This window comes from Zingiber officinale, chromosome 2B (assembly GCF_018446385.1).
Source record: "Zingiber officinale cultivar Zhangliang chromosome 2B, Zo_v1.1, whole genome shotgun sequence".
Lineage (NCBI taxonomy): Eukaryota > Viridiplantae > Streptophyta > Magnoliopsida > Zingiberales > Zingiberaceae > Zingiber > Zingiber officinale.
The window spans coordinates 2,249,991-2,277,881 of record NC_055989.1 but is presented as its reverse complement, the minus strand read 5'-3'; the positions used below and the strand labels follow the sequence as shown (position 1 = coordinate 2,277,881).

General features: G+C 40.8%; 1 protein-coding gene across 3 annotated transcripts; it reads left to right on the top strand.

Annotated features, from left to right (window-relative positions):
- The first annotated feature begins 355 nt into the window (after window positions 1–355).
- LOC122045049 (tropinone reductase homolog At5g06060-like) lies at window positions 356–27,675 on the top strand. Of its 3 annotated transcripts, none has more exons than XM_042605101.1 (5): window positions 356–481; window positions 552–759; window positions 862–1,078; window positions 1,160–1,266; window positions 1,371–1,606. In XM_042605101.1, the coding sequence occupies exons 1-5, from the start codon at window positions 411–413 to the stop codon at window positions 1,545–1,547; spliced, it is 780 nt and encodes a 259-aa protein (XP_042461035.1). In that variant the 5' UTR covers window positions 356–410; the 3' UTR covers window positions 1,548–1,606. The 3 variants fall into 3 exon arrangements, with proteins under 3 accessions (XP_042461035.1, XP_042461037.1, XP_042461036.1); XM_042605103.1 differs by lacking the exons at window positions 552–759; window positions 862–1,078; window positions 1,160–1,266; window positions 1,371–1,606 and adding exons at window positions 26,511–26,718; window positions 26,816–27,032; window positions 27,123–27,229; window positions 27,305–27,675 and having other exon boundaries at window positions 382–481; XM_042605102.1 differs by lacking the exons at window positions 356–481; window positions 552–759; window positions 862–1,078; window positions 1,160–1,266; window positions 1,371–1,606 and adding exons at window positions 26,302–26,441; window positions 26,511–26,718; window positions 26,816–27,032; window positions 27,123–27,229; window positions 27,305–27,675.
- The last annotated feature ends 216 nt before the right edge of the window (window positions 27,676–27,891 follow it).

Genomic DNA, 27,891 nt, shown 5'->3' with positions numbered 1-27,891 from the left:
TGAAGATATGAAATATTTTTTAATTATTTTTAAAAAATTTTGATGGACCCGCAGGTTGACCCGCCAAATCTACAATCCAATTTGGATTGGATTTGGTTGAAAATTTCTTAACCCGTTAAGTTGACAGACAGAGCCCATCATGAATCGCCCCGCCCCGCCCCGTCACAAGTTGATCCGCCTAACCGCTCTAAATGAAATACACAATGACAGCAAAGTAAACTATTATGTTTTTTTATGCGTGTGATAGGAAAAAGAAGAAAAAACATTTTAAAATAAATATTTTTTTATTTGTATACTCTCTTTTTTTCTATATATATATATATATATATATATATATATATATAAAAGAAATAACAGAGTCTATATATATAGTCACTTTTCTCTGAGAATTGATGAGATAGAAGCAATCGATGGAGTTGGGAAATAGATGGTCTCTTCGAGGAGAAACAGCCTTGGTCACTGGTGGATCCAAAGGGATAGGGTAAATTATATAATTATCTTCTTTTTATAGTTTTTTTTTTGTAAATTTTTTGTTGCTGTTGCTATTGCAGGTGTGCTATTGTGGAAGAACTGGCAAGATTTGGTGCAGCAGTTCATACGTGCGCCAGGAATGAAGCAGAGCTAAAACAGAGTTTGCAGAAATGGAGAGACCTGAAGCTTCAGGTGACTGGTTCGGTCTGTGACGTCTCCTCCTCGGAGGAGAGGGAGAAGCTGATAGAGGAAGTCAGCGCCATCTTCAACGGCAAACTCAATATCCTGGTGATGATTCGACATTTGTTCTTGTAGTAGCTTTGATAAAATTGTTAAATATTATTTTTATTTCTCTAATTATTAACTGAATTCGATTGAGTGCTTGTGAAGGTTAATAATGCAGCGTCTGCTTACGTTAAACCAGTTTTAGAGGTGACTCAAGAGGAATACAAGCACATCATGAACACCAACTTGGAAGCCGGTTTTCATTTGAGTCAACTCGCTCATCCTCTTCTCAAGGCATCTGGACGGGGCAATATCATCTTCATTTCTTCAATTGCTAGTCTCGAAGGAACTTCTTTTATGTCTGTCTATGGAGCATCTAAGGGTATCCTAATTATTCTCCAAAAATATATAAAAAAAACCATGTTAATATCTAAATGCAACATGAAAATTGGTTTGTCTTTAGGAGCCATGAACCAACTCACTAGATGCCTCGCTTGCGAATGGGCTAAGGACAATATTCGTACCAATTGTGTTGTGCCCGGTGCCATCAACACACCTATGGCTAAACCGGTATATAATTGCTTATCTTTGTCTTAACTTAATTGCTATTTATTTTTTGTGTAAATTAAATATCATAAAAATTTAAATTGTATAAGAGTTTTATGCTTAAATAGTTCTTCGAGAACAAAGAACTGGTAGCGAAGTGGTGTCATCGTACTCCGCTTGGGCGTGTGGGAGAGCCCGAGGAAGTGGCAGCTTCGGTGGCTTTTCTTTGCCTTCCTTCCTCCTCTTTCATTATCGGTCAAGTGATTACTGTCGATGGAGGTAAAACAATATGCGGTGATTATTAAATCTCTATCGATCTAATACAATTGTTATATCTATATATGCTTATTACATGAATTGTGTACACTTTAATAAAAACACGGGCATGTATGTTACTATGTCTATGAAGAACACATCACAAATCATGAATTGTGTACTCTAATCATTATACTTATATCTATATGCTTATTATATGAATTGTGTATATTTTGATAGGAAAATCACAAATCATTATTAGTTCCATCTCCTTGGTCACTAGGTACTACATTAATCTTTTTATTAAGATGATTTTTCTCTATAAAGAATAAATTTTTCTATGACTTTATTTTTACATAATTTTAAAAAGATATACATAATAAAATTATGTGTTATCATCAGTAAAATGAAAGCGATGAAATATTCTTCTTTTTTAACGTATACCTGTGTATAAATTAGGTTGAGTGGTTCATTACTTCTTTTATCATGTAACGTTAATTTTGTCTCAATATAAGTCATCATGTGTTTCAAATCTATTTGAAATATAGATATGTTTTTCAAGTTAATTAATGTATGCAAGATATCATAATTATCATATCTTACTCTACCATGTCATAAGTTGGAAGACATAAGGAAGTAAGCAAATGAGATATTTATACAAATATTTTATTTTTTTTAAACAAAAATACTCTATTTGACTTAAATACAATCAGAAAATCTTGTCGGCTAGTGATCTAGATATTAAATTCTTTAAAAATTTTGAAATATATAACACATTGTTGAGAGATAACGTTTTTTTTTTCCAGAAGTCACTTCATAACAACTTTATCCTAGCCCTTGATGTTTGATGTTGTCGAGTTTCCCATGAAGATTTTTTACCCATCTTTGATTTTCTTCAAAGTTGTGAAGTAGATCTTTATTGAAATACACATGTATGGTGACACCAGTATCAATCCATCGCTTCTCAAGTCTCAATCCACCAAGTCAACTTTGGAGACTACAATACAAAGGTCTATGTTTGGCTGCTCATCCTTGTCTACAAGATTGACCTCAATTCTGTTGGACAATCTATCAGAGATTTTAGAATATTAGCTGAATTTAAATTACATTGAATTAAATTCAACTTATTTGTTGAGATGACTTGAGCTAATAATCTTAAGCTATTAGCGGGGACTGGTTTCTGTCAAGTGTTGAGTGCAGATTGCACAGTGGTCGAGTGGGCAGATCGATCGAGCGGTCAAAACAGTCGAGCAGGCAGATCGACCGAGTGGGTCAGAGCGTCCGGGCGGGCAGATCGACCAAGCGGGTAAATCGACAGAGTGGGCAGAGTGGCAGATCAGGCTGAGTAGGAAAAGAAGAAAAGCGGTTGATCGGGCTGAGTAGGAAAAGCAGAAAAGCGGTTGATCGGGCTGAGTAGGAAAATCAGAAAAGCGGTTGATCGGGCTAAGTGATAGTGCGGCTGAGTAGCAACGTGATTGATCGGGCAGAGTGACGGAGTGGCAGAGTAGTCAGTGGGCAGGGCGATCGAGCCGCAGAGCAAACTGAGTGTCCGACAGCGCAGAGCAGTCGATAGGGTAGTGTGGCCGAGCGATCAGATCGACCGACCAAGCAGTGTGATCGAGCGAACAGAGTAGCAGATTAGGCCGAGTGGCTGACCAGGTAGTGTGGTTGACCGGGCAGATTGGTTGTTCAGGCAATGCGGTCTAGCGAGCAGAGCAGCAGATCAGGTCGAGTGTAGCATTTTACCTTTAATTTGGGGCATTGATTTTTGATGTGACCTTCTTGATCGAAGTTGTAGCATTTTACCTTTCTTTTCCCATTTCTTTGAAGAAACTTTGAAACTTGTCTCTTATCAAAATTATTAGTTCTAACAACTTTATTAAATTTTCTTACCATATATGGTTCTTCGTCTTTGTCGAGAGATGACTCTGAATCCAGTTCGTTCTTCTTAGCTTTTAGCGTTAGGCTGTGATTCAACTCCTTTTCTTTTCTTAGCATTGTACATCAAGATTCGTGAAATTTCAAAGTAAAAAACAATTCTGCTAACATATTTGCCTCTAAATCTTTTGAAATCTAGTAGGAATCAATTATCGAAATTCATTCTTGAGTTCATGGAAAAGCATTTAGAGCATGTCTAAGTGAGTCTCGATTTGCTACCAATTCACCAATATGGTTAAGTCTTGTGTTAACTCCTTTAGCTTGGCATGTAGTTGGACAACCATTTCTCTCTTTTTAAGTCGGAGGTTGCTGAGTTAGTTTTTGAGTAGATCTTTTCTGGCTAGTTTTACTTCAGAGGTGTCTTCATGTCATTTCAGGAACTTCTGCTAGAGATCCTTGGCGGAGTTGTAAGTGCTGATTCTATTGAGTTTCTGAGCCGTCAATACGCTCAGAATGTGGAACTCAGCCTTACCATTTACCATGAACTAGGTCTATTTCTTCTTATTCCATTAATACTCTTTCTTCTTCGTTCTCATCCTTGGGTACTTCAAAATCATATTAATAGTTAATAATATATTGAAATTAATTTTGAAAAATACCTCCATTCGAGGCTTCTAAAGCGTGAACTCACCCTCAAACTTGAGTGGGTGAATGTTTGATCTGGTCATCTTCCTTGTCGGTTTAGTCGATGGTTAGTCCTTCTAAGGTGGTTGGGCTCTGATACCGCTTATTAGGATCGGTGGCCCAACTTGAGGGGGTGAATAACCTGCAAATTAAAATATAGAACTTCTCTTGCTATCAAACTATCAAGGATACACTAATTAAATAATAAAAATAAATGACATAAGAGTAAAAGGAATACAATAATTTACTTGGTTTGCAACATAGGTGACTGCTAATCTAAGACAATCGGAAGCACTATCTGTTAGGATCCTTTGTACGGCTAGAGGGGGGGTGTGAATAGCCGACCCCAATTCGTTTTCGATTCTTTCTACAATGTCGAGTTAGCGCAGCGGAAATAAAACAATAGAAGCGACAAAGAAAGAAATCAAACCTCAAACTCGATGGATGTAACGAGGTTCGGAGATTAGGGCTCCTACTCCTCGGCGTGTCCGTAAGGTGGACGAGTCCGGTCAATCCGTCGGTGGATGAGTCCCCGGAGAACCGGCTAATATAAACTCCTTATGGGTGGAGAAACCTCGCCACACTCTTTTGCAACAGCAAACAAAGGAGTACAACAATGGAGAAAACAAACAAGAACAATAGAAATTGTAATACACTTGCTTGCCTCTTGTTGTCGACTGGAACCTTGATGAAGCAACAGCTTCTCCAATCCAGCTAGAACACCAGTAGGAAACTCACGCAGAGCTTCAAAGACCCAACGAGCTCAACAAGGCTCAAGAGAAGAAGAAGCAAAAGCTTCAGCGTAAGAGTACTTCCGTAAAGAAGAAGAAGAAGCCCCAGAGAAGCCCTCACCTTTATACCGCGAAGAAGAACAATGAAGAAACTAGCCGCTGCATCGCAACGGTTAGAACACGACGGCCCGCAGACCGATCGCCCAGCGCGTGAAGCTTCGCTTGTCACCGATCGTCCCGCATCGATCAGGTGTCGCGATCAAGCCCTCGATCGGTGCGGACCGATCAGAACCTCCGATCGGTCCATAGACCGACCGCCTCGCCCTCTCGCCATCGATCTCTTCCCGATCGGCCGCCGACCGATCAGCGGTGGATCGCCAGCACCGATCCACGGTTTTCTTCGCAAGGTTGCGTTGCCTCCCGATCGGTCTCCGCATCGATCAGATTGCAACCGATGAGCCATCGATCTAATCGACGGTCACCGCACCGATCGTGGCAAACGCAGATCACCGATCGGCCACCGCATCGATCCAACTCCCTGCTTAGAGTGCCCTCTAACCTAGTTCGAGAACGAGCCACCGAGCCCTCTCCGACTCCATATGCCAAGCTTCACTCACTTGGACTTCTCAACACGGATGTCCGATCACCCTCGATCCATCTGGATTTTCCTCGCCCGGCTTCACTCACCGGACTTTCCAGCCTCACTCACTAGATTTCACACCGCCTAACATCCCGCTAGGACTTTCTCATTCACCTAGCTTCACTCACTAGATTTTCACCGGCTTCACTCACCAGGATTTCAACTGCCTGCTTCACTCACCGGACTTTTTCCGTCTGCCCGGCTTCACTCACTGTGACTTTCCTTGCCCGGCTTCACTCACCAGACTTCCCAACCGCCTAACATCCCAGTTAGGACTCTTCCTTGCCCGGCTTCACTCACTGTGACTTTCCAACCGCCTAACATCCCAGTTAGGACTTTCCACCGCTCGGCTTCACTCACCAGGACTTCTCCGTGCCAAGTCTTCATACTTGGACTTTTCCCGTGCCAAGTCTCCATACTTGAACTTTTCCGTGCCAAGCTCCCTGCTTGACTTTTCCATGCCAAGTCTCCATACTTGGATTTTCCCTGCTTGGACTTTTCCGTGACTTTGCCAAGTCTCCATACTTGACTTTTCGCGTGCCAAGCTCCTGCTTGGACTTTTCCAGCCAAGTCTCCATACTTGACTTTTCCAGTGCCAATTCCCTTGCCTGGTCTCCGTACAAGTCTCCATACTTGGACTTTTCCGAATCAGTCAACCAGGTCAACCTTGACCTACTTGCACCAATAATCTCCCAAACATCTATTCTTGTCCCATATCAAGAATAGAACTCTCTCACGAGTGTCAAACATCAACATGCAACACAACTAGGTCAACCTCGACCTAAGGTTGCAACCGACAATCTTCCCAAGTCAAACATCAAAATACAACTCGAGTCAAGTCAACTCGAGTCGGGTCAACCAGTCAACCTTGACCTAAGTTGCACCAACAATCTCCCTTTTGATGTTTGACAAAACCATAATCAAGTTAGGTTAACCCGATAACCTAACTTAGGTTTTCCAACCATCTTCCAATGTCCAATGTTCTTTCCTTGAACATTCTCTAGACATTCTCCCTTAGGTTAACCCGATAACCTAACTTGGGTTCTCTAATAATTCTCCCCTTGACACACATCAAAAGTATTCCAATGTTCTTCCTCGAACATTCCTCGACAATCTTCCCTAGCTTAGGTTAACCCGATAACCTAACTTGGGTTCTCCAATAATTCTCCAATGAACACTCTCCCTTTTGACACACATCAAAAGAATAAGGAGGGTATCAAGGTCAAGAGTTTCTTCCTAATGAAAGTCCCATACCTTTCATTGAAACTCTTATTTTCCCTTGATACTAAGCTCAACAGTCCACTTAGTGATAATCCCATATCACTAATCCTCAAGGAGTAAAACTCCCTAAAAGTCAACTCCCTCGACTAATAGTTAAACTCCCCTAAAGGCCAACTCCCCTCGACCATTGCACCAACAATGTCTTGAGAGTTTCAAACCTTTAGAAATCTAAAACCAACTTTCACCAAATTTCGTACATGCAATAATTTCAGCACATTGGCACGCTATCGACCTCACCGATCGGTCACCGCACCGATCAGATCCCATTGATCGGTCCCCGCACCGATCCACATTCACCGGATCGGATCGCCTCATCGCTTTCATCGGATCGGTCCCACCGATCCACCTCTCGGATCGGTCCGTGACCGATCCACTTTTTCTCGGATCGGTCCAAAGGACCGATCCAAGCTCCCTTATCAGAATTCCTGAATTTCCTTTACCCGAAATTCAGAAACCCATAAACAATTCCAGAAAATTTCAAAAATTATGAAACTTTGAGGATACACTCCTCATAACATATACAATCATGGAAAAATAGTTTTCTATGAAAATAACTTCCATTTTCAAATCTTGATACAAAGTTCAAAAACTTTGAAATAGTTCAAGTTTTAACTCAACTTTGTATCACAAAGTTCAATGATGAATGCTATCACTAGGAAAGCTTCATCAAGGTTTTTCAAATCAATTTTAAAATGCTTTTAAAACCATTTGAATTTAGGACCATAATCTTAGGGCTAAATGTACATGACTTGTACATAAGCTTTCCCTATGATCCTCCATTTCTTGAATTAGGGTCATCTAGGTACAAGAATTATGCACCTTGATCCTAACTCATGATCCTAATATCTCACACACATCTAAAGTGTATCAAACCACATTCAAGTCAATTTGATGTGAGATATGGGTTAAGGTCAACTTAGGCTAAGTTCTCATACATTTTCTAAACATCAATTTGATCTCAATATCAAAATGTGTTTTTCCTTAAATCAATTACATTGATTATAATGCAAGAGATGATGACATGGCATATAATGATATCATAAGTAAAAACATGTGCCAATGTCATGATGTCATGGCATAAAGTTTGAAAACTTAAATAAAGCATGACATATAAACTAGCCTAGCACTATCATGACATTTCAAATGATGATAAAACTAAACATGATGTCATGACATGTCATATGGCAAACAACCATGGTAAGTTAACACAAATAAAATACCTAGATTACCTATCTAAGTATCCTTAATCTCTTAGTTAACTTAAATTCTAATCCTAGATTGCCCATATATCCCTAAGAGAAAACCAAAATCCCAATTATGGTTTTTCTCTAGGTTTCCTTAAATTGTGCCAAATAAGATTAAAAATGATATTTCCACCATTAGGCACATTTAGCTCTTCAAGGGAGTAAATGATAATTCCATTTCATTTTCAAAAGTTCTCAAAACCTTGAAAATGCTCCTTGAGTGTCAATTTCCTCAAAGTTGGGTTAACTACCCTTCTTATTGGAGTTGACACTCTCTAACCCATCTATGGGGTAGAGAAAACGCTCCTAGGAACCCAATACCTACTTGAGCTCATTGGGTTCACTAAAAATTCACTAGGGATGACTTCCCTAGCAACCCTCCTAATGACCCTCTTAGGCTTTAAAGCCTTGGTCATTTGGGTCTCATCAAGATCAACTCTAGGGGTGACTCCCCTTGTGACCTTGGTGGTGGTCTTCCTAGCCCTAGGTTTTGTTCCATAATCGAATGGAACATTATGATAGGTGGGCTTGACCATTTGGGACTTAGGTTTGTGACCCAAACCTTTCTTGTCCTTGGGCTTTGGTTTTTGACCCTTAAACCCTAGAGATGACTTCTCCATGTTTTTAAGAGCCTTTTCTAAATTATCAAGTCTTGACCTCAAGACTTGATTTTCCCTCTCTAATACCTCAAGTTTTAATTTGTCATTTTCTCTTGAGATATTCCTAGGCATGTGTCTAGTCTTTTTGGGATTTCTACCTAGGTTTTCCTTAACTTTAGAAGCGTTAATCCTAGGGTTGGTATTTCTAGTGTTATCCTTACCTAGGCTAACATGTTTAGCTCCTAAGCACATGTATTGGTTCCTAAAGTTAACATGCTTATCATTATTAACAATTGCAACAAAACTACTAGCATGAGTTTTATTAGAATTGCAATAATGAACCTTAGAAGTTACCTTAGGGTTTGCCTTAGCTCCCCCTATCGTTGTGCCCGGTCTCTTGCCCTTGTGAGGTTGCCTCCCCCTCGGACAATGGCTCCTATAGTGTCCCCTTTGCTTGCATTGGAAGCACACGATGTGCTCCTTGCCCTTGCGTGTTCGGACTCCGGCTTCCTTGACCTTTGGCGCCGGTGGAGCCCTCTTTGGACACTTACTCTTGTAGTGCCCAAATTCCCTACACTCAAAACACATTATATGCAATTTACTTGAACTTAAAGTGTTTGAGTTACCTAGGATTGAGGATGAATGGATGTTCTCTTCTTCATCCCTCCCGGAGGTAGAAGCTTCTTCTTCGTGCTCCGATCTTGAAGAAGAACTCACTTCCTCTTCTTCCTTGGATGTTGAGTAGCCCTCAACTCCCAACTCGCTCCCTCCATGATGTGAGCTACTTGGCTCACTAGGCTCCTCTTCATGGCTTGAAGTGGAACTCTCCTCATGGTACTTGGCCAAGTTATCCCACAACTCCTTGGCATTGTTGTATTTACCTATCTTACACAAAATATTAGTAGGTAATGAAAATTCAATTGTTTTAGTTACCTCATTGTTGATCGTGGATTGGTGGACTTGTTCCTTCGTCCACTTGTTCTTCTCTAGAGGCTCTCCTTCTTTATCCATTGGAGGAGAAAACCCTTCTTGTACACAAAACCAGTTCAACATATTAGTCCTAAGAAAATACATCATCCTTACCTTCCAATATGCGAAGTTGTCGTTGTAGAAGGGTGGAATGGTGATGTCTTCTCCGAATTGATCCATCTCTAGCGCTTGTGCTCCCACGGGTGTGAATCCGATGAAGAGCGACCTCGCTCTGATACCACTTGTTAGGATCCTTTGTACGGCTAGAGGGGGGGTGTGAATAGCCGACCCCAATTCGTTTTCGATTCTTTCTACAATGTCGAGTTAGCGCAGCGGAAATAAAACAATAGAAGCGACAAAGAAAGAAATCAAACCTCAAACTCGATGGATGTAACGAGGTTCGGAGATTAGGGCTCCTACTCCTCGGCGTGTCCGTAAGGTGGACGAGTCCGGTCAATCCGTCGGTGGATGAGTCCCCGGAGAACCGGCTAATATAAACTCCTTATGGGTGGAGAAACCTCGCCACACTCTTTTGCAACAGCAAACAAAGGAGTACAACAATGGAGAAAACAAACAAGAACAATAGAAATTGTAATACACTTGCTTGCCTCTTGTTGTCGACTGGAACCTTGATGAAGCAGCAGCGCCTAGCTAGAACACCGGCAACAGGAAGAAACTCACGCGAAGCTTCAACACCCAACGAGCTCAACAAGGCTCAGCAGAAGAAGAAGCAAAAGCTTCGTGCAGAAGTACTTCAAAGAAGAAGAAGAAGCCCGTAGAAGCCCTCACCTTTATACCGCGAAGAAGAACAATGAAGAAACTAGCCGCTGCATCGCAACGGTTAACACCGATCGGTCCCGCACCGATCGCCCAGGCGCTGAAGCTTCGCTTTGTCACCGATCGTCCCCGCATCGATCAGGTGTCGCGATCGGCCCCGATCGGTCCGTGGACCGATCAGGAACCTCCGATCGGTCCATAGACCGATCGCCTCCCTCGCCATCGATCTTTCCTCATCGGTCCGCCGACCGATCAAGTGAGGGTCAGCAGACCGATCCACGGTTTTCTTCTCGCAAGGTTGCGTTGCCTCCCGATCGGTCTCCGCATCGATCAGATTGCAACCGCGAGCCATCGATCCGATCGGTCACCGGACCGATCGTGGCAAACGCAGATCACCGGATCGGCCACCGCACCGATCCAACTCCTGCTTAGAGTGCCCTCTCTAACCTAGTTCGGAGAACGAGCCACCGAGCCCTCTCCGACTCCATATGCCAAGCTTCACCACTTGGACTTCTCAACACCGGATGTCCGATCACCCTTGATCCATCTGGATTTTCCTCGCCTGCTTCACTCACCAGGACTTTCCACCGGCTTCACTCACCAGGATTTCACACCGCCTAACATCCCAGCTAGGACTTTCTCATTCACCTAGCTTCACTCACTAGGATTTTCACCGCTTCACTCACCAGATTTCCAATCTGGCTTCACTCACTGTGACTTTTACCTGCTTGCTTCACTCACAGGACTTTCCCTTGCCCGGCTTCACTCACTGTGACTTCCCAACCGCCTAACATCCCAGTTGGACTTTCCACCGCCTGGCTTCACTCACTGGGACTTTCCAACCGCCTAACATCCGATTAGGACTTTCCACCGCCTGGCTTCACTCACTGGACTTCTCCGTGCCAAGTCTTCATACTTGGACTTTTCCTGCCAAGTCTCCATACTTGACTTTTCCGTGCCAAGCTCCTGCTTGGACTTTTCCAGCCAAGTCTCCATACTTGACTTTTCCCTGCCAAGCTCCTCGCTTGGACTTTTCCAGGCCAAGTCTCCATACTTGGACTTTTCGTGCCAAGCTCCCTGCTTGGACTTCTCCGTGCCAAGTCTTCATACTTGGACTTTTCCCGTGCCAAGCTCCCTGCTTGGACTTTTCCGTTGCCAAGTCTCCATACTTGGACTTTTTCCCGAATCAGGTCAACCAGGTCAACCTTGACCTACGGTTGCACCAATAATCTCCCAAACATCTATTCTTGTCCCATATCAAGAATAGAACTCTCTCACGAGTGTCAAACATCAACATGCAACACAACTAGGTCAACCTTGACCTAAGGTTGCACCGACAATCTTCCCAAGTCAAACATCAAAATACAACTCGAGTCAAGTCAACTCGAGTCGGGTCAACCAGGTCAACCTTGACCTAAGGTTGCACCAACACTATCAATCTCCTTCTTTGATAGGGTCGGAGGTGGAGTAGCCCTTACAACAATTAGAAGCTTAAAACAAAACTACATAAGTTAATACGTGTGTGTTGTCTTATACCTCTACTGAGTCCCGATTTGACGTCGACAACGCTGATAGTTTGACAGCCGCATTTGAGTTTCCTCATGGCTACAAAGTTGTCCTCCCTTCTCCTTCCAATCAGTCAAATTCTCCGCCGCCCGACTACATTTATTTCTTTATGGATCAGTTTACCGCCGGTCTGTGATTTCCTTTCACCCATTCTTTCCCGCTGTATGTAAGTACTTCCATATCCCCCTTCATCAACTAGTGTCGAACTCCTTTCGGTTGTTGTGCGGGGTAGTGATCCTGTTCCACTTGCACGACATTCTTCTCACTCTCTGGATTTTTTATTACTTTTATTATCCGAATTGTCTGAGCCGGGGACTTTTCTTTTCCAAGCCCGAGTGGGCTTAGTTTTCTTTGACAATATGTCGACCTCCAACAAGCATTAAAGGAAATATTTCTTTTTTGTGTGCCTTCCCGAGCGGTTGGACTTCCCGGCCCATTTGGCAGCTCGAAGTGGCAGTCCAACCTCCCTTGAAACAGTATAAGAGCCGATCGGACTACCTCAATGCAACTTCGATGTTGGCCGGTCAAAAATATGACATCCATAAGTTGCTGCTGGAGGATGTCCTCTACATCTTCGGCTTGAGTCCGATCCGCACTCGACTTCCATTCAGCCTACGTATGCAACTTCTTCACTCTTTCCTTCGATTCTAACTGATTTTTCTTCCTCTTTTGAAGCTGAAGTCATGTTACGTGCACGTCTGGTCGGCAAAGCTAAACTGGCGGATCCTGCGATCAATGTGGGCGCTGTGGAGGAGTTGGAGAGCCGTGGCTTGCAACCAGTCGTCTCTCAAGAAGACCCCCCCCCCCCCCATGAGAACGAGGCGGCTCTGGTCTTAGTGAGTGGCGGAGCTGCTGGTGGATCCTCTGAACGGCGTCCAGTCGTTCAAGTTGAGGCGGCGTCTGGTTCGGCTTCTTCAAGAGAGCCGCTGATCAGGCATAAGCGGTGTCAAGCGAAGCCTTCATCACGCTTCGCATCTTTGGTGGTGTGGTCTGCTGAGCAAGTGGAAACTTCGAACCCCTCTTCCGTCGAAGAGAGCGCGCTCCCCACATCATCTGATCGGACACCATCATTGTCTGGTCTACCTCAAGGGACCATCTATGCACCGCCAGTGGCCTTCATGCCACCTCCCTTGAAGGCCAAGAAATCTAGCATTCGTCCGGTGTCCTCGTCTCGCCGTTCGATCAAGCAACATCTGCACAATCAGGCCCAAGCGGCCAACGCCATATAACGACGGTACTACATCTGCCGACTGAGGAGTGGCACGAATCTAGCATTGAATCCCGAGCTCCCGAGCACCAAATAATCATCCAAGGGCCGTTCACCCAAATATGGGCTGATGTCCGGGCCAGTGCAGCGATGATGCCTTTGGGGGCACTCGTGGACAGCCACACCTAGATGTCTACTGGGGTAAGTGTTGTATTTTCATAGTTTATTTCTGATCGGCGTTTATATTTGTTGGTGCAATCGACCTAGGTTTTGATCGGTACGATCATAGTTTTGATGTGTGTGTGAAAGCGTTTAAGTTAGGTTCACCCTTGTATTTGATATGTGTATTTGAGTTATGCAGATTTGCAGGATACACATGTGACTCAGGTTGATGGCTTCGGGTTCGGTGAAGGATGAAGCATCCGAGGGACCGTGGATAAGGCAGCGAGGACAAGGGCCGAGGGAAGCAACTTCGAGGTATACGCAAAGGATGACATTGGGGACGAGCCACGGGCTTGAATGCATCCGAGGAACGAGAGCCAAAGGAAGTAGGCTTGAAGGCAAGAGGTTAAAGCTGCAAAGGAAGTGTCAAATGAGTCGTAAGGGTGAGGGTACGAGTGCATGAGAAATTGTATTTGGAGTAAAATCCTAATTTTAGGGTTTTACTGTAGTAGCACTGTAGCAGTCGACTGCATGTTTTAGCAGTCGACTGGTGCAGTCGACCGCGCAGTCGACTGGGCACGAACAGAATGACTCTGTTCGTTCGGTCAGTGTGGATCAGTCGACTGTATGTTTTAGCAGTCGACTGCACCAGTCGACTGCATGTTTTAGCTGTCGACTGGTAAATGACTGTTGGCCAACCGTTGGTGTTGCAAAGTAGTTGTTGGCTACCTCTAATGGTAACACTAGTCGACTGATGGGTTTGTCAGTCAACTGGTGCCGAGATGAGTTGGTATGATGATCAACTTTCTCCTCTTATTTATAGGAGGCTTTGGGGCTTGAAGGAGGTTACTCATGATTGTTGAATAACTCCTTAGCAATTGTCCAAAGCTTCCATGTCATTCTCTTCCTCCTAATCTAAGTCTTCATCTTGTAAGAGGAAGAGAGAGAGCTTTGTGAGAGGTTGTACTCCACCGAGAAGGAGTAAGAGCTAGCCGGAGATTGCCGGGGACTGATCCATCGAAGGATCAAGGGTTCGTCCACCTCAAGGACACGCCGTGGAGTAGGAGCAAGCAATCTCCGAACCACGTAAAGGATTTGTGTTAGCGTTTGCTCTTACTTGTTTATTTTCATTACTTTAGTTTTCACATTCCGCTTGCGTAACTAACTTTGTAGAGAAGAATTTAAATTGGGGGTGACCTAGCTATCCAACCCCCCTTCTAGCCGGCGACCGATCTCCTACAATATTCTCTTTGTTGTTTGCAGTACTGGGTGGAGAGCCTGGCCATGTGCTAAAGGCTCGCATTTTTGGAGGAGGAAGTGAAGAAACTGAAAGCATCGAGCGGCTAGTCATCCTCCTCTCAACAGCAAACAAATGCTGCAGTGGCTAAGCTAAGGGTCGACCTGGAGAAGAGCAACTAGCTGCTAGAAGCCGAGCGAGGAAAAAGCGCAGAGTAAGCCACTCTGCTGGCTCGGCTCAACAAGCAGGGAAGCACCTTCGACACCAAGATCGAGTCGGCCAATGCGACGAAGCTTCAGGCCATCGAAGACCTCGACTTAAAGAATAAGGAGGCCCGGGCTCTCGCTAAGAAACTCAAGGAAGCTGAGAATTTTCTGGTTGCCAAGCGGAATAGTCGGTCGGCCGAAGAAGCTGCCCTTCACGGCCAACTCTCCGTCAAGGATAATGCGGTGGCCACCGCGAAGGACGAGCTGGAGGCCTCCCAAGCGGCCTTGAAGACTTACCAAGATGCCGAGGCTAGCCGGTTCGAGATTATGAAGAAGAACTACATCCGCTCGAACGCTTTCAACGACAAAGTTACCGACCGAGCACTTCGCCTGTTCGACCTGGCGATCGACGGGATGATCGACCAGCTCAGAGAAGGAGGCTACCTGTTGGCAGCTCTGACTAGCAACATCATTAGCCGGGACAAACTTACCGCATCGCTGCCTGATGACACCTTAGATTACCTTGAGTGAGGTTGAGAGTTCCTCCCTGTAAAATTTTTGAAGTTTTAATGAATGCTTGTCCGTCCGACCAAGCTTGATCTCTTTGTATTTGTTTTTTTAACTCGTGACCTCGTGACTCCTCCGATTGTTCATGATTAGTCTATCCAGCTGATCGATCCTTTTTTTCTTTAGAGTTCATTATGATTCTGCGGCCTTCCGATCGACCCTGGGAGTATTTTGAAGAATAGTCCCGAATAGTCACTGTATTTTGAAGACTTCGAGCTTTTGCGTAGCCCGGGTTCACGGTCGACTATTCATCGGTGCTTACCCGCTCACTGAGCCAAGGGTTTAAGGTTGTCGCTCGACTGTTGAGGAAGATTAGGCGAACACTGGGGTTTAAGGTCGTCGCTCAACCGTTAATGTAACCCCGGGTTTAAGGTCGCTGCTCGACCGTTGACGTGGACTAGGCGAAGACTAGGGTTTAAGGTCGCCGCTTGACATTTGATGTAGATCCGGGTTTAAGGTCGCCACTCGACCATTGACGTGGACTAGGCGAAGACTGGGGTTTAAGGTCACCGCTCAACCGTTGATGTAGACCCGGGTTTAAGGTCGTCGCTCGACCGTTGACGTGGACTAGGCGAAGACTGGGGTTTAAGGTCGCCGCTCAACCGTTGATGTCGACTAGAGTTTAAGGTCGTCGCTCGACCATTGGTGCGGACTTGGCAAAGATTGGGATTTAAGGTCGTCGCTCGACTGTTGATGTAGACCCGAGTTTAAGGTCGCTACTCGACCGTTGACGTGGACTAGGCGGAGACTGGGGTTCAAGGTCACCGCTTGACCGTTGATGTTGACTAGAATTTAAGGTCACTGATACTATACTGTGAACCGATAATTTGTGGTCGTGTCGTTGCAGAGTTCACACTACAATACCAACTTAATTTCCGTCCTTACTGTAAATTAAATAATATAGCAATAGCTGAAGACACAGATCATTTCCCTTAGAAATTGTGGTGAAAGTTAACTCTAGAATGAATAATTCTGATTGGTAGAAATTGCTTAACCTCACAGATTGGAATGCCCCTACTTGGAAGCACGTAAATCAACCACTAGGCAGCAACTAGAAGATTAAACTAAGAAATGAAACAAAAGAAATGAGAACCAACTACTGATTTAAGGCAACTACTGATTCAAAGAACAATTCCAAACACACAAACAATCAAAAGTTCAAGAACTAACTAAAATAAGCTAAATCCAAGAGACCATAAAGCAGATATGAGTACGACTGATGAAACACTACTAAATGCAAACAAGAAATAAATGACCAATCCACCAGAATTTGCCCGAAGATGAGCAACACACTACAGTACGCGCCCTACGGAATCTTGATCAAAACTTCGGAAGAAGATGGCAAAAACGAGGTGTCCAGAGTTCCCGAATCTAAACCTCGGTGGTAGTCCGAATCCAGCCAAATATGGTTGGATTCGAAAGTATCTCGAAATCCCTCCTCGAATCCGTGGAGAGAGGAAGGAAAAGAGTGGATGGTGGAGTGAAGGACGCTTGTTGGAATGTGTTGATGAGGTGACTTCCACTTGAATCCAAGGAGGAAGAAGAAGGAATTCCCCAACCAAATAAATGGAATTCCCCAAGTACAACATCTATATAACTTTAACTAAATGGAAAAAAATGACTACGAAACTATTTTCAGTTTGCTCATATATAAAGTTGAATCCAAATAGAATTATCATGACCAACATTTCATACTTACTTATAAATATGATCTTATATATATTTTGCCAACTCAGAACGTACCTCATCAATTTCTTTCCAAGAGTACTCCGCTTTTGTGAACTATGAACACACATATATTATGTTAACAAAAAATACATTCAACGCTGACTTTACAAATTTTAAATAATTTATTTCAAATAATTCGAGATAAGCAAGATAATATTAATATTGACCGTAATGAATCTCTCTGAATAGTTTCAACTCTTCAATAATTTATCTCATAAATGTTATCACATAATGAGCACATTGTACCGCATCTTATTACCGAGGAGCCTATGGTAATTAGAGATAAATTATTAATGACAAATATACACATTAAAATATATGTTAAACATAATTACACATACCCATACTACTTTCCACATAGCATTTTCTACCTTTTCTTCCCTTCTTTGAATTAAACAATTTTACGGTCCTTCATACGTTAATAATATTTGATACATGAATTTTTATTGAGTACAATAAATGCTTAATAAAAAAGAAATATGAACTCACATTTCCACTATATATTTTGAATCCTCATCATGAATGTGGTGACTTAGGAAATCTAACAAATAAATAACATCTTTGTAAGATGAACTATGCACAGATATATAATTAGTACATATAATTTAATAAATTATTGAAAAGAAGCCATTGAAATTAATGTTTTAATTCTTACTTACCCTGATATTACATGGCAACCTATGCAAAAACAAAGAAATAAAGAAAGAAAGAAATATGCATGCCATTACTGAAAAATAAATATTGGGGTTCCAGTTAAACTATCCATGCAACAAGAAATAATGGATGAATTTACAAGAAACAAAGTATCATACAATCATTATGCTTTCTTTCATCTTCAAGTAAATTTAGAATTGTAAAGGAACAGAGGAATCATGAAACCAGGTTGTCAGGTGGATTGTTTGTTATGATATTGTTTGAACTTCTCCCAGGCTTAAAGGCTAAGACACGACTAGCTATCCATAAAAAGTCTAAATCATAATTTCACATCAGTTGAAATCCAAGCAACCAATCAAAATCATGAGGTGTGACTATGATTATCCACAATTTGTACATAAACGAAAGATCATAAAGAATTAGAAGTCAGTTACGAATAAAGAAGCATAGTTCTGGAGCAAAGAGAACCGAAACTGGACAATGAAATCTTACAAGCACACAACAACTACCTATGATCATCGGCTCATAATTAGAGCCGTCAATTTAAGTTAGATCTATTAAATTGGCTCATCCTGTCAAACAATTTAAGTAGGTTGAGTTAAAATTTTATCAATCTATTTAAAGGCAAGTTGAGGCAGGTCAACCCGCCTAGCCCCATCACCTGCACGGGTCAGCCTATGACGGACTTGGGTTGGCTCACGCGTGGAGGAAATACTGAAACAATCGCACATGCATCTTGAACAGTCGTTGAGATCCCTTGACACTTCTCTTGCATTCATCAGAGCTAAGAGCACATTTGTTGCTCTTTTACAATGCATCGATACAATTGCGGTTACTAAATTAGTTTATAATCATCTTTATAGTAAACTTTCTTAACTTACATTTTCCTGAGTAATAGGTGTTAAATTCATTTTGCTTCATGAACATTTTCTCTTAACTGGATCAGCAACCTGCGGGTTAACCCAAGCCATCGCGGACTTATTTTATTTTATTTTATTTTTGGTGGACTCGCGGATTGGCCCGCTTAACCCTCAAATCACTTGAGTTGCGTTGGGTTGAGGATTTTCCAACCCGCCAAGATGATGTGTCGACCCTCTCCGCTCCGCCAAATGACCGGCTCATCATGGGTCGCCCTGTCCCACCACGAATTGGCATGTCTGACTGCTCTTACTCATAATTGAGCAACCAATTCCATCATATAATTAATTTTTCTAGCAACCACCCCCGAAATGCGAGACGAGCACAAAATGGGGAAAAAAATATAGAAGGGTTTGAGATTATCCACTCAAGTCACTCAACAGATAAGTTAAAGTTGAATTTCAATTTCAATTTCAATTTAGCAATTTCCTCAATATCTTCTTTATCGGGTCTCGGTAGCCATCTTGACAGACATCTCGACCGTGGGTCTCGATAGACATCTCGACATCGTATCTCAGCAGACATCTTGATCTTGTGTCTCGATAAATATCTCGGCCTCGTGTCTTGGCAGACACCTCGACATCATATCTCAGCAAACATCTCAGCTTTGGGTCTCGACTGCCATCTCGGCCTCAAGTCTTAGTTGTCATCTCTATAAGTACCTCGGATTGATTTTGATGTGATCAAACCGAGTTAAGTTAGGCTTTGCGGTTTGATCTCTTGTGTCTAAGTGTGCAGAGATTTAGGAATGCAAGAAGTTGAGCAGAAAATACAGCTAGTGAGAAGGATGACATGGGAAGCAAGTTGATGGGCTCGGTGCATTTGAGGAACGAGGAGCTGCATAAGAGTATACCGACGAACAACAAAAATGTGCGTGACGCTTCCAAGGGACGAGAAGCCAGAAGGAAGATTGCTCGAGGAGAAAGTTAGAGGGAGTATCACCCAAGCGACCAGACGCAAAATCGGTCAACCTAGAAGTTGACCAAGTTCAGGCCTGTGGACCTAGTCTAGTCACTTGGAGCAACCTTGGCTAGATCAGTAAGTCGTTGTAACAAGGACCAGCACTGGCCGAAGTCCAACTTAGCAAACTCCAGGCGCTGGAAGTAGGTCCAGGTGCCCGAGAATTTGATAATCGTTGGAAAGAAATCGTTGCAAAATGGATCGAGTTAACCAAGTTCAAGTGCTTGGATCAGGTTCAATTGCCCGAGAGTTGCCACATCAGCCAATGGCTAATTCGATTAGTGGACTATAAAAAGAGCTCTGGTCCTTGAAATTTTATATAACACACTTGTACTTTCAATTCTTTATTTTATTTTAAAGTCTGTACTCTCAATGTTGTAAGAGACTTCTCTGTTTTCAACAAAAGAGATCTTTCTATTAGAGCTTTCACTGCCTAGATTAGCAACTTGTCCGATTGCAAATCAAGTAAATTAGAGTCTTCTCTTATTTTGCTTTTATCCATTTATTTTTATTTAACTAATATGTGTTTATCCTTGCTAACTTTAGAAGTAAGAGAAAGTATTAAAATTTTTATTTCAGGGATATTCATCCCCTCTAGCCGATTTATCAGGACCTACAATCTAGGCAAACATCTTGGTATCGTGTCTTTGCGGATATCTTGGCCTTGTGTCTCGGTGGACATCTCGACCTTCTGTCTCTGTAGTCATCTCGTACTTGTGTCTTGGAAGACATCTGGATCTCGGGTCTCGACTAAGTCTTCCAAGCAGTCAAGCCTATTAGTACCACGAGGTAGTTTTGATATGGTCAACTGAATTAGAGTTAGGTCCTGTAGTATTTTGATGCCCTATGTTTGAGTGTCCAAGAACTTAGGAGCATAGGAAGTCGAGCAAAAGACACAGCTAGGGAGAAGGATGGCAAGGGAGAGAGTCGACGGGCTCGATGCGTCCGACGGACGAGGCGTTGCGGAAGAGTATGCTGGCTGACGAGAAGGAAGCGCACGACATTTCTGAGGGATGAGAAGCCGAAGCGGAAAGTTGCTTGAGAAGGCCGAAAAATGGATTCAGGTGAGCCTTATTCCAGATGGCTGAAATCACCCAACCAAGCGAAACCGGAGCAAGAGCCCGGACCAAAAAGTCAACCTAGAAGTTGACTTTGGTCCAGACACCCAAACCTGGTCTGGGTGCTCGGATCATCTAGGTGCCCCCCGGGCGCCTCGCCCAGTAGGGGCCATATCGCAACGGTCCGGTCGCTTGGAACTAAAAGTTTATCAAAACTCAACTTGTCGCGATCCGTTGTGACCTAGATAAAATTTTATCCATGTCCAGACACCTAGAGCCCTTCCAAGCTCCCCGATCAGGCTATAAATACAACCCCGATCCCAGTAGCTCAAAATCACTTGTACACGAGTTTCTTTAAGTGTTTTACTACTTTGTGTGCATCCAACACTTGTAAGAGGCTTCTTCGTCTACGATGAAAGGAGAATTTGATTAGTGCTTCAAAGTCTTAGATTAACAACCTTCTTGGTTATAACCAAGTAAAATCGGTAGCCTCATTCTTTTTATTAGTTTGTCAATTCTTTTTATACAAGTGTCTTATTATTTCAAAAGATCGAGAAAGGTTCTATTTCTTTTTGAAGGGCAATTCACCCCATCTTGCCGGTTGCATAGGTCCTATCAAGTGGTATCAAAGCCAGGCTCACTTCAAAAGGATTAACCGCCATCCGAAGCAAAAGAAATGATCGAATCCAGCATCTATCCGACAAAATTTGAGGGAGACTTCACAACGTGAAAGAAGCGCATGGAGGTATTCTTTAGAACCGACTTTAAAATTCTCTTAATTATAAAATACAGTTTTGTAGCACATACGGATTAGCACAGAGCCGAGAAAGAAGAGTACACATGGACGAAGAAGGAGCAAAGTTCCATCTACTATTAATGCCCTAGGAGGTCAGCAGGATCGAAAGGTACGACTCCCTCAAAGATCTCTGGGAGAAATTCCTGGAGCTCTACGAAGATACTTAGGAAGCCAAACTGGCAAAGTGGGACATCCTTCGAAGCCAACTGACAAACCTCTGGATGAACAAGGGAGAGAAGGTAGCCCAACTCCATACAAGGATCAAAGACTTGATCACCCAACTCAACAACTTCGAAGAAAAGGTAACAAATTGTGACTCCTTAAGGTACGCACTTAACTCTTTTTCGACAACTCAAGAGTGGTCAGCCTTAGTAGATGTTTTCTACATCTCTAAGGACCTTGAGGTATGCACTCTTGAAAACTTATTTTCAACTTTTGAACTTCAGGAGTCTCGTTGTATAGATTCTCAGGAAATAGAGAAATCAAATAATATTGCTCCAAAAGCCAAGAAAGATGAATCGGACGCCGACACCTCCTTCGACAATGATGAAACAACATATATGGTAAGGAAATTCAAGAAAATTTTTAAAACTAATAAGATTAATCAAGTGCAGGCAAAGAAAAGAATAGTAAGGAAGGTAAGATGCTATAACTGCAATGAAGAGGAGCACATCAAGGATGACTATCCAAAGTTGAAGAAGGACAACAAGAAGGGACCAACTACAACAAAGCATAAAACCCTGAAGGTGAAGTGAGATGAGTCGTCATCAGAATCATATCTTGAGTACGCTGGACTTGCACTGATGACAAGCCACTAGGAGGAGAGCATAGATGAAGGGGGAGACTCCTTAGAAGAAAGTTGCACAAGGAGGAAAAAATAAACTTCAAAACATATATGGTAAGTGAAGTATGCTTACTACCCCTAACTAGGTTATATTCAGGTATTAAATCCATGACCAGATCACTATGTATGTTAAAAATGGAAAATAATAATTTGAAAAAGGAAGTTTTTAAATTAAAAATAATCTTAGCAAATATATGTCCCTAGAAATGTATGATAAATTAAAACATGAAAATAAAAAATTGAAGGACCAAATTTAAAAATCAAGAAATTTTGCATATGATAATAAAAATACCTGAAAAAAATTATAGAAGTCTAAATTGGTATCTTAAATTTCATTAGGGCTAAATTAAAAAAGTGTCACAAAGATATGTACCCAAAAAATTTCTTGTTAACTAATAGCTAAAAATTTATTTTAGGTCCCTAAAAATAATTATGCATAGAAATATGAATTTCAATTTCAAAATTAAGGTCATATGCTTACTGTTAATATTTTTAAATTTTTTTCTTTTTCTATTTCTAGAATGAAAAATCTCATAGTATTATATTTTTAAAAATTTCCTTCGATTAAAAAATTATTTTATGAAATTTTTGATTGAAAAGTCATAATTTAAAATATAAAATATTTTAGATATGTATTTCAACAAGCTTAATTTTTTTTTTTTGAAGAATTATTGTTATATTTTGAATAACGAAAAAAATCAACATAATTTTTAGATTAATAAAATTATTTTTAAATATTTATTTTCGAAAAGAATCATATCTATTTTAAATACCTTCCTTCTTTTCAAAATTCTTTTCCTATTTTTTTATATGTGGTAGATGAATCCCTTGAAATTTTATCTGAAAATATTTTTTGTAAATTCTTTGATAAACAATAAATTTTTCATAAATTAATTACCAAAAACCTTATTTTTTTTAAAAAAAAATCTTAAGAACTTATCCTTGAAAATTTTAATTTTCAATTGTTGTACATTTTGTACTTAGAAAATTTTTAGAAATTTATAAAATCTAATTTTAAAATTTAACTTATAAAAACTATGATTCTACCCAAAATAACGTTAGAAAATTATTTTTAAATTTGTACTCTCTTTCCTCTTAGAAAAAGCTGCAAATTTTTTGTTGTTTTTCTCCGACTTTATTTTTGTTGTGACCAAATGGGGAGAATTGGAGATAAAAACTTAATTATGTAAATTAAAAAAACTTTATTTTTAACTGTTTAACTGTTAATTTATTACCTCTATGTTATTTTTACCCTAACTCTAACTTGATTTGTTGCACATTAAAAATAGTGAGATTTTTAGTTCCCTGACGTAGTTTTAATGTGGTTAACCGAATTAGAGCTAGGTCCTCTTGTATTTTGATGTCATATGTTTGAGTGTGCAGGAATTTAGGAGTAGAGGAAATTGAGCGAAAGCCGCAACTAGTAAGAAGGACAACATACAAGAGAGTCGACGGGCTCGGTGCGTCCAAGGGACAAGACGCTGCGGAAGAGTACGCTAGCGAACGAGAAGGAAGCACGCGGTGTTTTCGAGGGACGAGAAGCTGGAGCGGAAGGTTGCTCAAGAAGGCCGGAAAATGGATTCGGGCGAGCCTTATTTCAGATGGCCGAAATCACCCAAGCGAACGGAACCAGAGTAAGAGTCCGGACCAAAAAGTCAATCAGGAAGTTGACTTCAGTCCGAGTGCCCGAACCTGGTCCAGGCGCTCTGATCACCTGGGCCCCCCGGGTTGCCTCGCCTAGCGAGTGCCGTATCGCAACGGTCCAGTACTCGGAACCCTTTCAGGCGCGCAGAATTGAAAGTTTATCAAAACTGAACGTGTCGCCATCCATTGAGACTTGGATAAAATTTTATCTATGTTCAAGTGTCTAGAACGCTTTCAGGTGTCCCAATCAGGACTATAAATACAACATTGATCCTAGTAGTTCAAAATCACTTGTACACGATTTTCTTTAAGTATTCTACTACTTTGTGTGCTTCCAACGCTTATAAGAGGCTTATCCGCCTACGACGAAAGGAGAATTTGATTAGTGCTTCAAAGTCTTGAATTAACAACCTTTTCGATTATAACCAAGTAAAATCGGTAGCCTCTTTCTTTTTATTAGTTTATCAATTCTTTTTATACAATTGTCTTATTATTTCAAATTAAAAGATCGAAAAAGATTCTATTTTCTTTTTGAAGTATAATTCACCTCCTTTTATCGATCGCACGGTCCTATCATAGTCACCCAAGCAGTTCATCCATCTTTGTATAGCGACATGAGATTATCTGCTTACACCATTCAATAGATAAATTGAAATTTAATTTCAATTTTAATTCAGTAATTTCTCTCCATCTTTATTGTCTAACATATATTACTGTGTTTACTGACGGAGCCTATCAAACATATATGAGGCTTGGGTCTCTGAATTTTAGGTGTGTTACCGTTGACATAATCTAATAATCTAATTCTAATTCTGAGTTCGAATAAAAAATTATGACCTTTTTAAATTTTAACAGTCATATTAGTCTGGTCCTGTATCATCTTTTCACACATCCTCCTTTGTTGGATGCCCACTTTCTCATATTATATATTTTAATAGTTAGTAATCATTTATGATTTATATTCTCCGTATTATATATTGTAGTTATCTATATTAATAATTAGAAGTTATTCATGATTTATCTTCTCTTTCGTATTATATTGAAATGGATCGACGAAGATTTCTAAATGAATGAATCAACTTTTATCATGTGGTTGTTAGTTGCCCTCATCCAAAACACACATATCACCGTGTTTGCGTATTCCATTTTTGGAATGTGCCGAGTCAATTAATTCTATTTAAAAAATCCAACTCCATCAATTTTGATTCTGGGGCATTTTGACTCTTGGGCAGCGTTGACAAAATAAACAAGAAAACAAATGAGACAACGAAAGGAAATAAAAAATTAAATTGATTGATTTTTCATGACTTTTCTCTATCCAATTGAATGCAAGCATCCCTCACTCGCCTACCCTTCCATCCAATGAAATACACAATCACAACAAACTAAACTATCATCTTTAATTATGCATCTCTCTCACGGGTTGACAACATGACATAGTTAAAAAAAAAATTAATTAACTACGTTGATTAAAATTGAGTTTGGGATGATTGACTCAGTTTTATAGAAGTTTCCTATCAGTTTTCAGGATAACTCGAGAAGTATTCATAGCGGACAGTTTAGGAGTCCAACATCCTTTAATTACATGTTTCATTTGATGAATACTTAGGTGACAATTTGAATGTCCTGTTTAATAAATTAAAATATTATTTAAAATTAAATAGTATCAATTTGAAATTAATACTATTTAAAATTTTCAACTTCTTCAATTTTAACTCTGGTTCAGCAAATAGACAAAATAAACAAGAAAATTAAATGAGACAGCGAAAGGAAGTAAACGTTAATGGACTTTTGTACAATTTACTTTAATTTTAAAAAAAAATTACAATAACAACGTATCGCCTACGTTACCTTTTTTTAATGATTTTTCTCTCCAATCCCGAATGAAGAAAAAGATGAATCTAAGGAAAAGAAGAAGATTACGAAGTAAATTGGATTTTCTTATATTAGATTTCTTTTTACTATAATTTTCTTAAAAACTTAAGATTTTATCTTTATTTATATATTTTTGGATGACACAAAAATTAAAAAAATATTAAAAAAATAAATTTATTAATTAATAAAATTCATAAGTAGAGATAAAATCGAACTTTGCTTGAAAAGACATTTGTAATTTGATTTTTAAATTTAATTTAATCCAATATACAATCCAACTCTTGCACCCACCAATCACCCACTTGTCCATCCAATGAAATACACAATGACAGCAAACTAAAGCATTGTGTTTTGTTTTTGTGTGTTGTGTGATAGGAAAAAGAAGAAAAAAAAACATTTTAATCCCCGCTGTACCCGACCCAAGGTCATCACGAGGGAGGTAAATCACAGCATCCTGAGCAGGTGGGGTGAGTTGCACAGGGACCGGAGATTTACGCCCCGACTACCCTGAGTTTCGACCCTGCGACCTCATATGACAAGCATCCCACCACATACCAACTCGGATGACCTGTGAGACTTATATATAAGCAATAACAGAGTCTATATATAGTCACTTTTCTCTGAGAATTGATGAGATAGAAGCAATCGATGGAGTTGGGAAATAGATGGTCTCTTCGAGGAGAAACAGCCTTGGTCACTGGTGGATCCAAAGGGATAGGGTAGATATTTTGCGTTTATCTTCTTTTTATAGTTTGCTGTTGTTATTGTTGCTGTTGTTGTTATTACAGGTATGCTATTGTGGAAGAACTAGCAAGATTTGGAGCAGCAGTTCATACGTGCGCCAGGAATGAATCAGAGCTAAAACAGAGTTTACAGAAATGGAAAGATCTGAAGCTTCAGGTGACTGGTTCGGTCTGTGACGTCTCGTCCTCGGAGGAGAGGGAGAAGCTGATAGAGGAAGTCAGCACCGTCTTCAACGGCAAACTCAATATCCTGGTGATGATTTGACAGTTGCTCTTGTAGTAGTTTTGATAAATTTGTTAAATATATTTTTCTCTAGTTGTTAACTGAATTCGATTGACTGTTTGTGAAGGTTAATAATGTAGCGTCTGGTTACGTTAAACCAGTTTTAGAAGTGACTCAAGAGGAATACAGGCACACCATAAACACCAACTTGGAAGCCGGGTTCTATTTGAGTCAACTCGCTCATCCTCTCCTCAAGGCATCCGGACGGGGCAATATCGTCTTCATTTCCTCAATTGCGGGTATTGAAGGATACTCTTCTATATCCATCTATGGATCATCTAAGGGTATCCCAATTATTCTCCAAAAATAATAATAATAATTATAATAAATCCAGATTAATATCTAACCGCAACATGAATTTGGGTTGTCTTTAGGTGCCCTGCATCAACTTACTAGATGCCTCGCTTGCGAATGGGCTAAGGACAATATTCGTACCAATTGTGTTGCGCCCGGTCTCATCAATGCGCAGATGGCTAAGGGGGTATGTAATTGCTTGTCTTTGTCTAACTTAATTGTAAATTTAAATTGTATAAGAGTTTTATATATGTTTAAGTAGTTCTTGGAGAATGAACTGGTAGCAAAGTGGTGTCATCGTACTCCGCTTGAGCGTGTGGGAGAGCCTGAGGAAGTGGCAGCTTCGGTTGCTTTTCTTTGCCTTCCTTCTTCCTCTTTCATCACCGGTCAAGTGATTGCTGTTGATGGAGGTAAAACAATATGTGGTGACTATTAAATCTCTATGGATCTAATACAATTGTCATATCTAGATATGCTTATTACATGAATTGTGTACACTTTAATAAAAACAAGGGCATGTATGTTCCTATGTCTATTAAGTCTGTATGGATGTAACACAATCGGTATATCTTTATACTTGTTATATGAACCGAATACATATGTATGAACTAGTATTCAAGTATCATGCTTTAAGATGGAATCACTGCACAGACAATTAGTTCCTTGAGTTGCAACTCGATCAAGCAAACCCTCCAATCAGATCAAACCGAAAAAAACCTAGATCTTGATACTCATCTTTCATCACCGGTCAAGTGATTACGATCCATGGAGGTAAAACAATAAGAAGCGACTATGAAATCTCTATCTATGTAATATAATCGTTATACTTACATCTATATGCTTATTATA

Coding starts and splice junctions, on each gene's coding strand:
- LOC122045049 (XM_042605101.1), top strand. CDS start 411: ATGGAGTTGGGAAATAGATGGTCTCTTCGAGGAGAAACAGCCTTGGTC. Junction 1,079..1,159: donor TGTCTATGGAGCATCTAAGG/GTATCCTAATTA, acceptor GTTTGTCTTTAG/GAGCCATGAACCAACTCACT. Junction 1,267..1,370: donor ACACACCTATGGCTAAACCG/GTATATAATTGC, acceptor ATGCTTAAATAG/TTCTTCGAGAACAAAGAACT.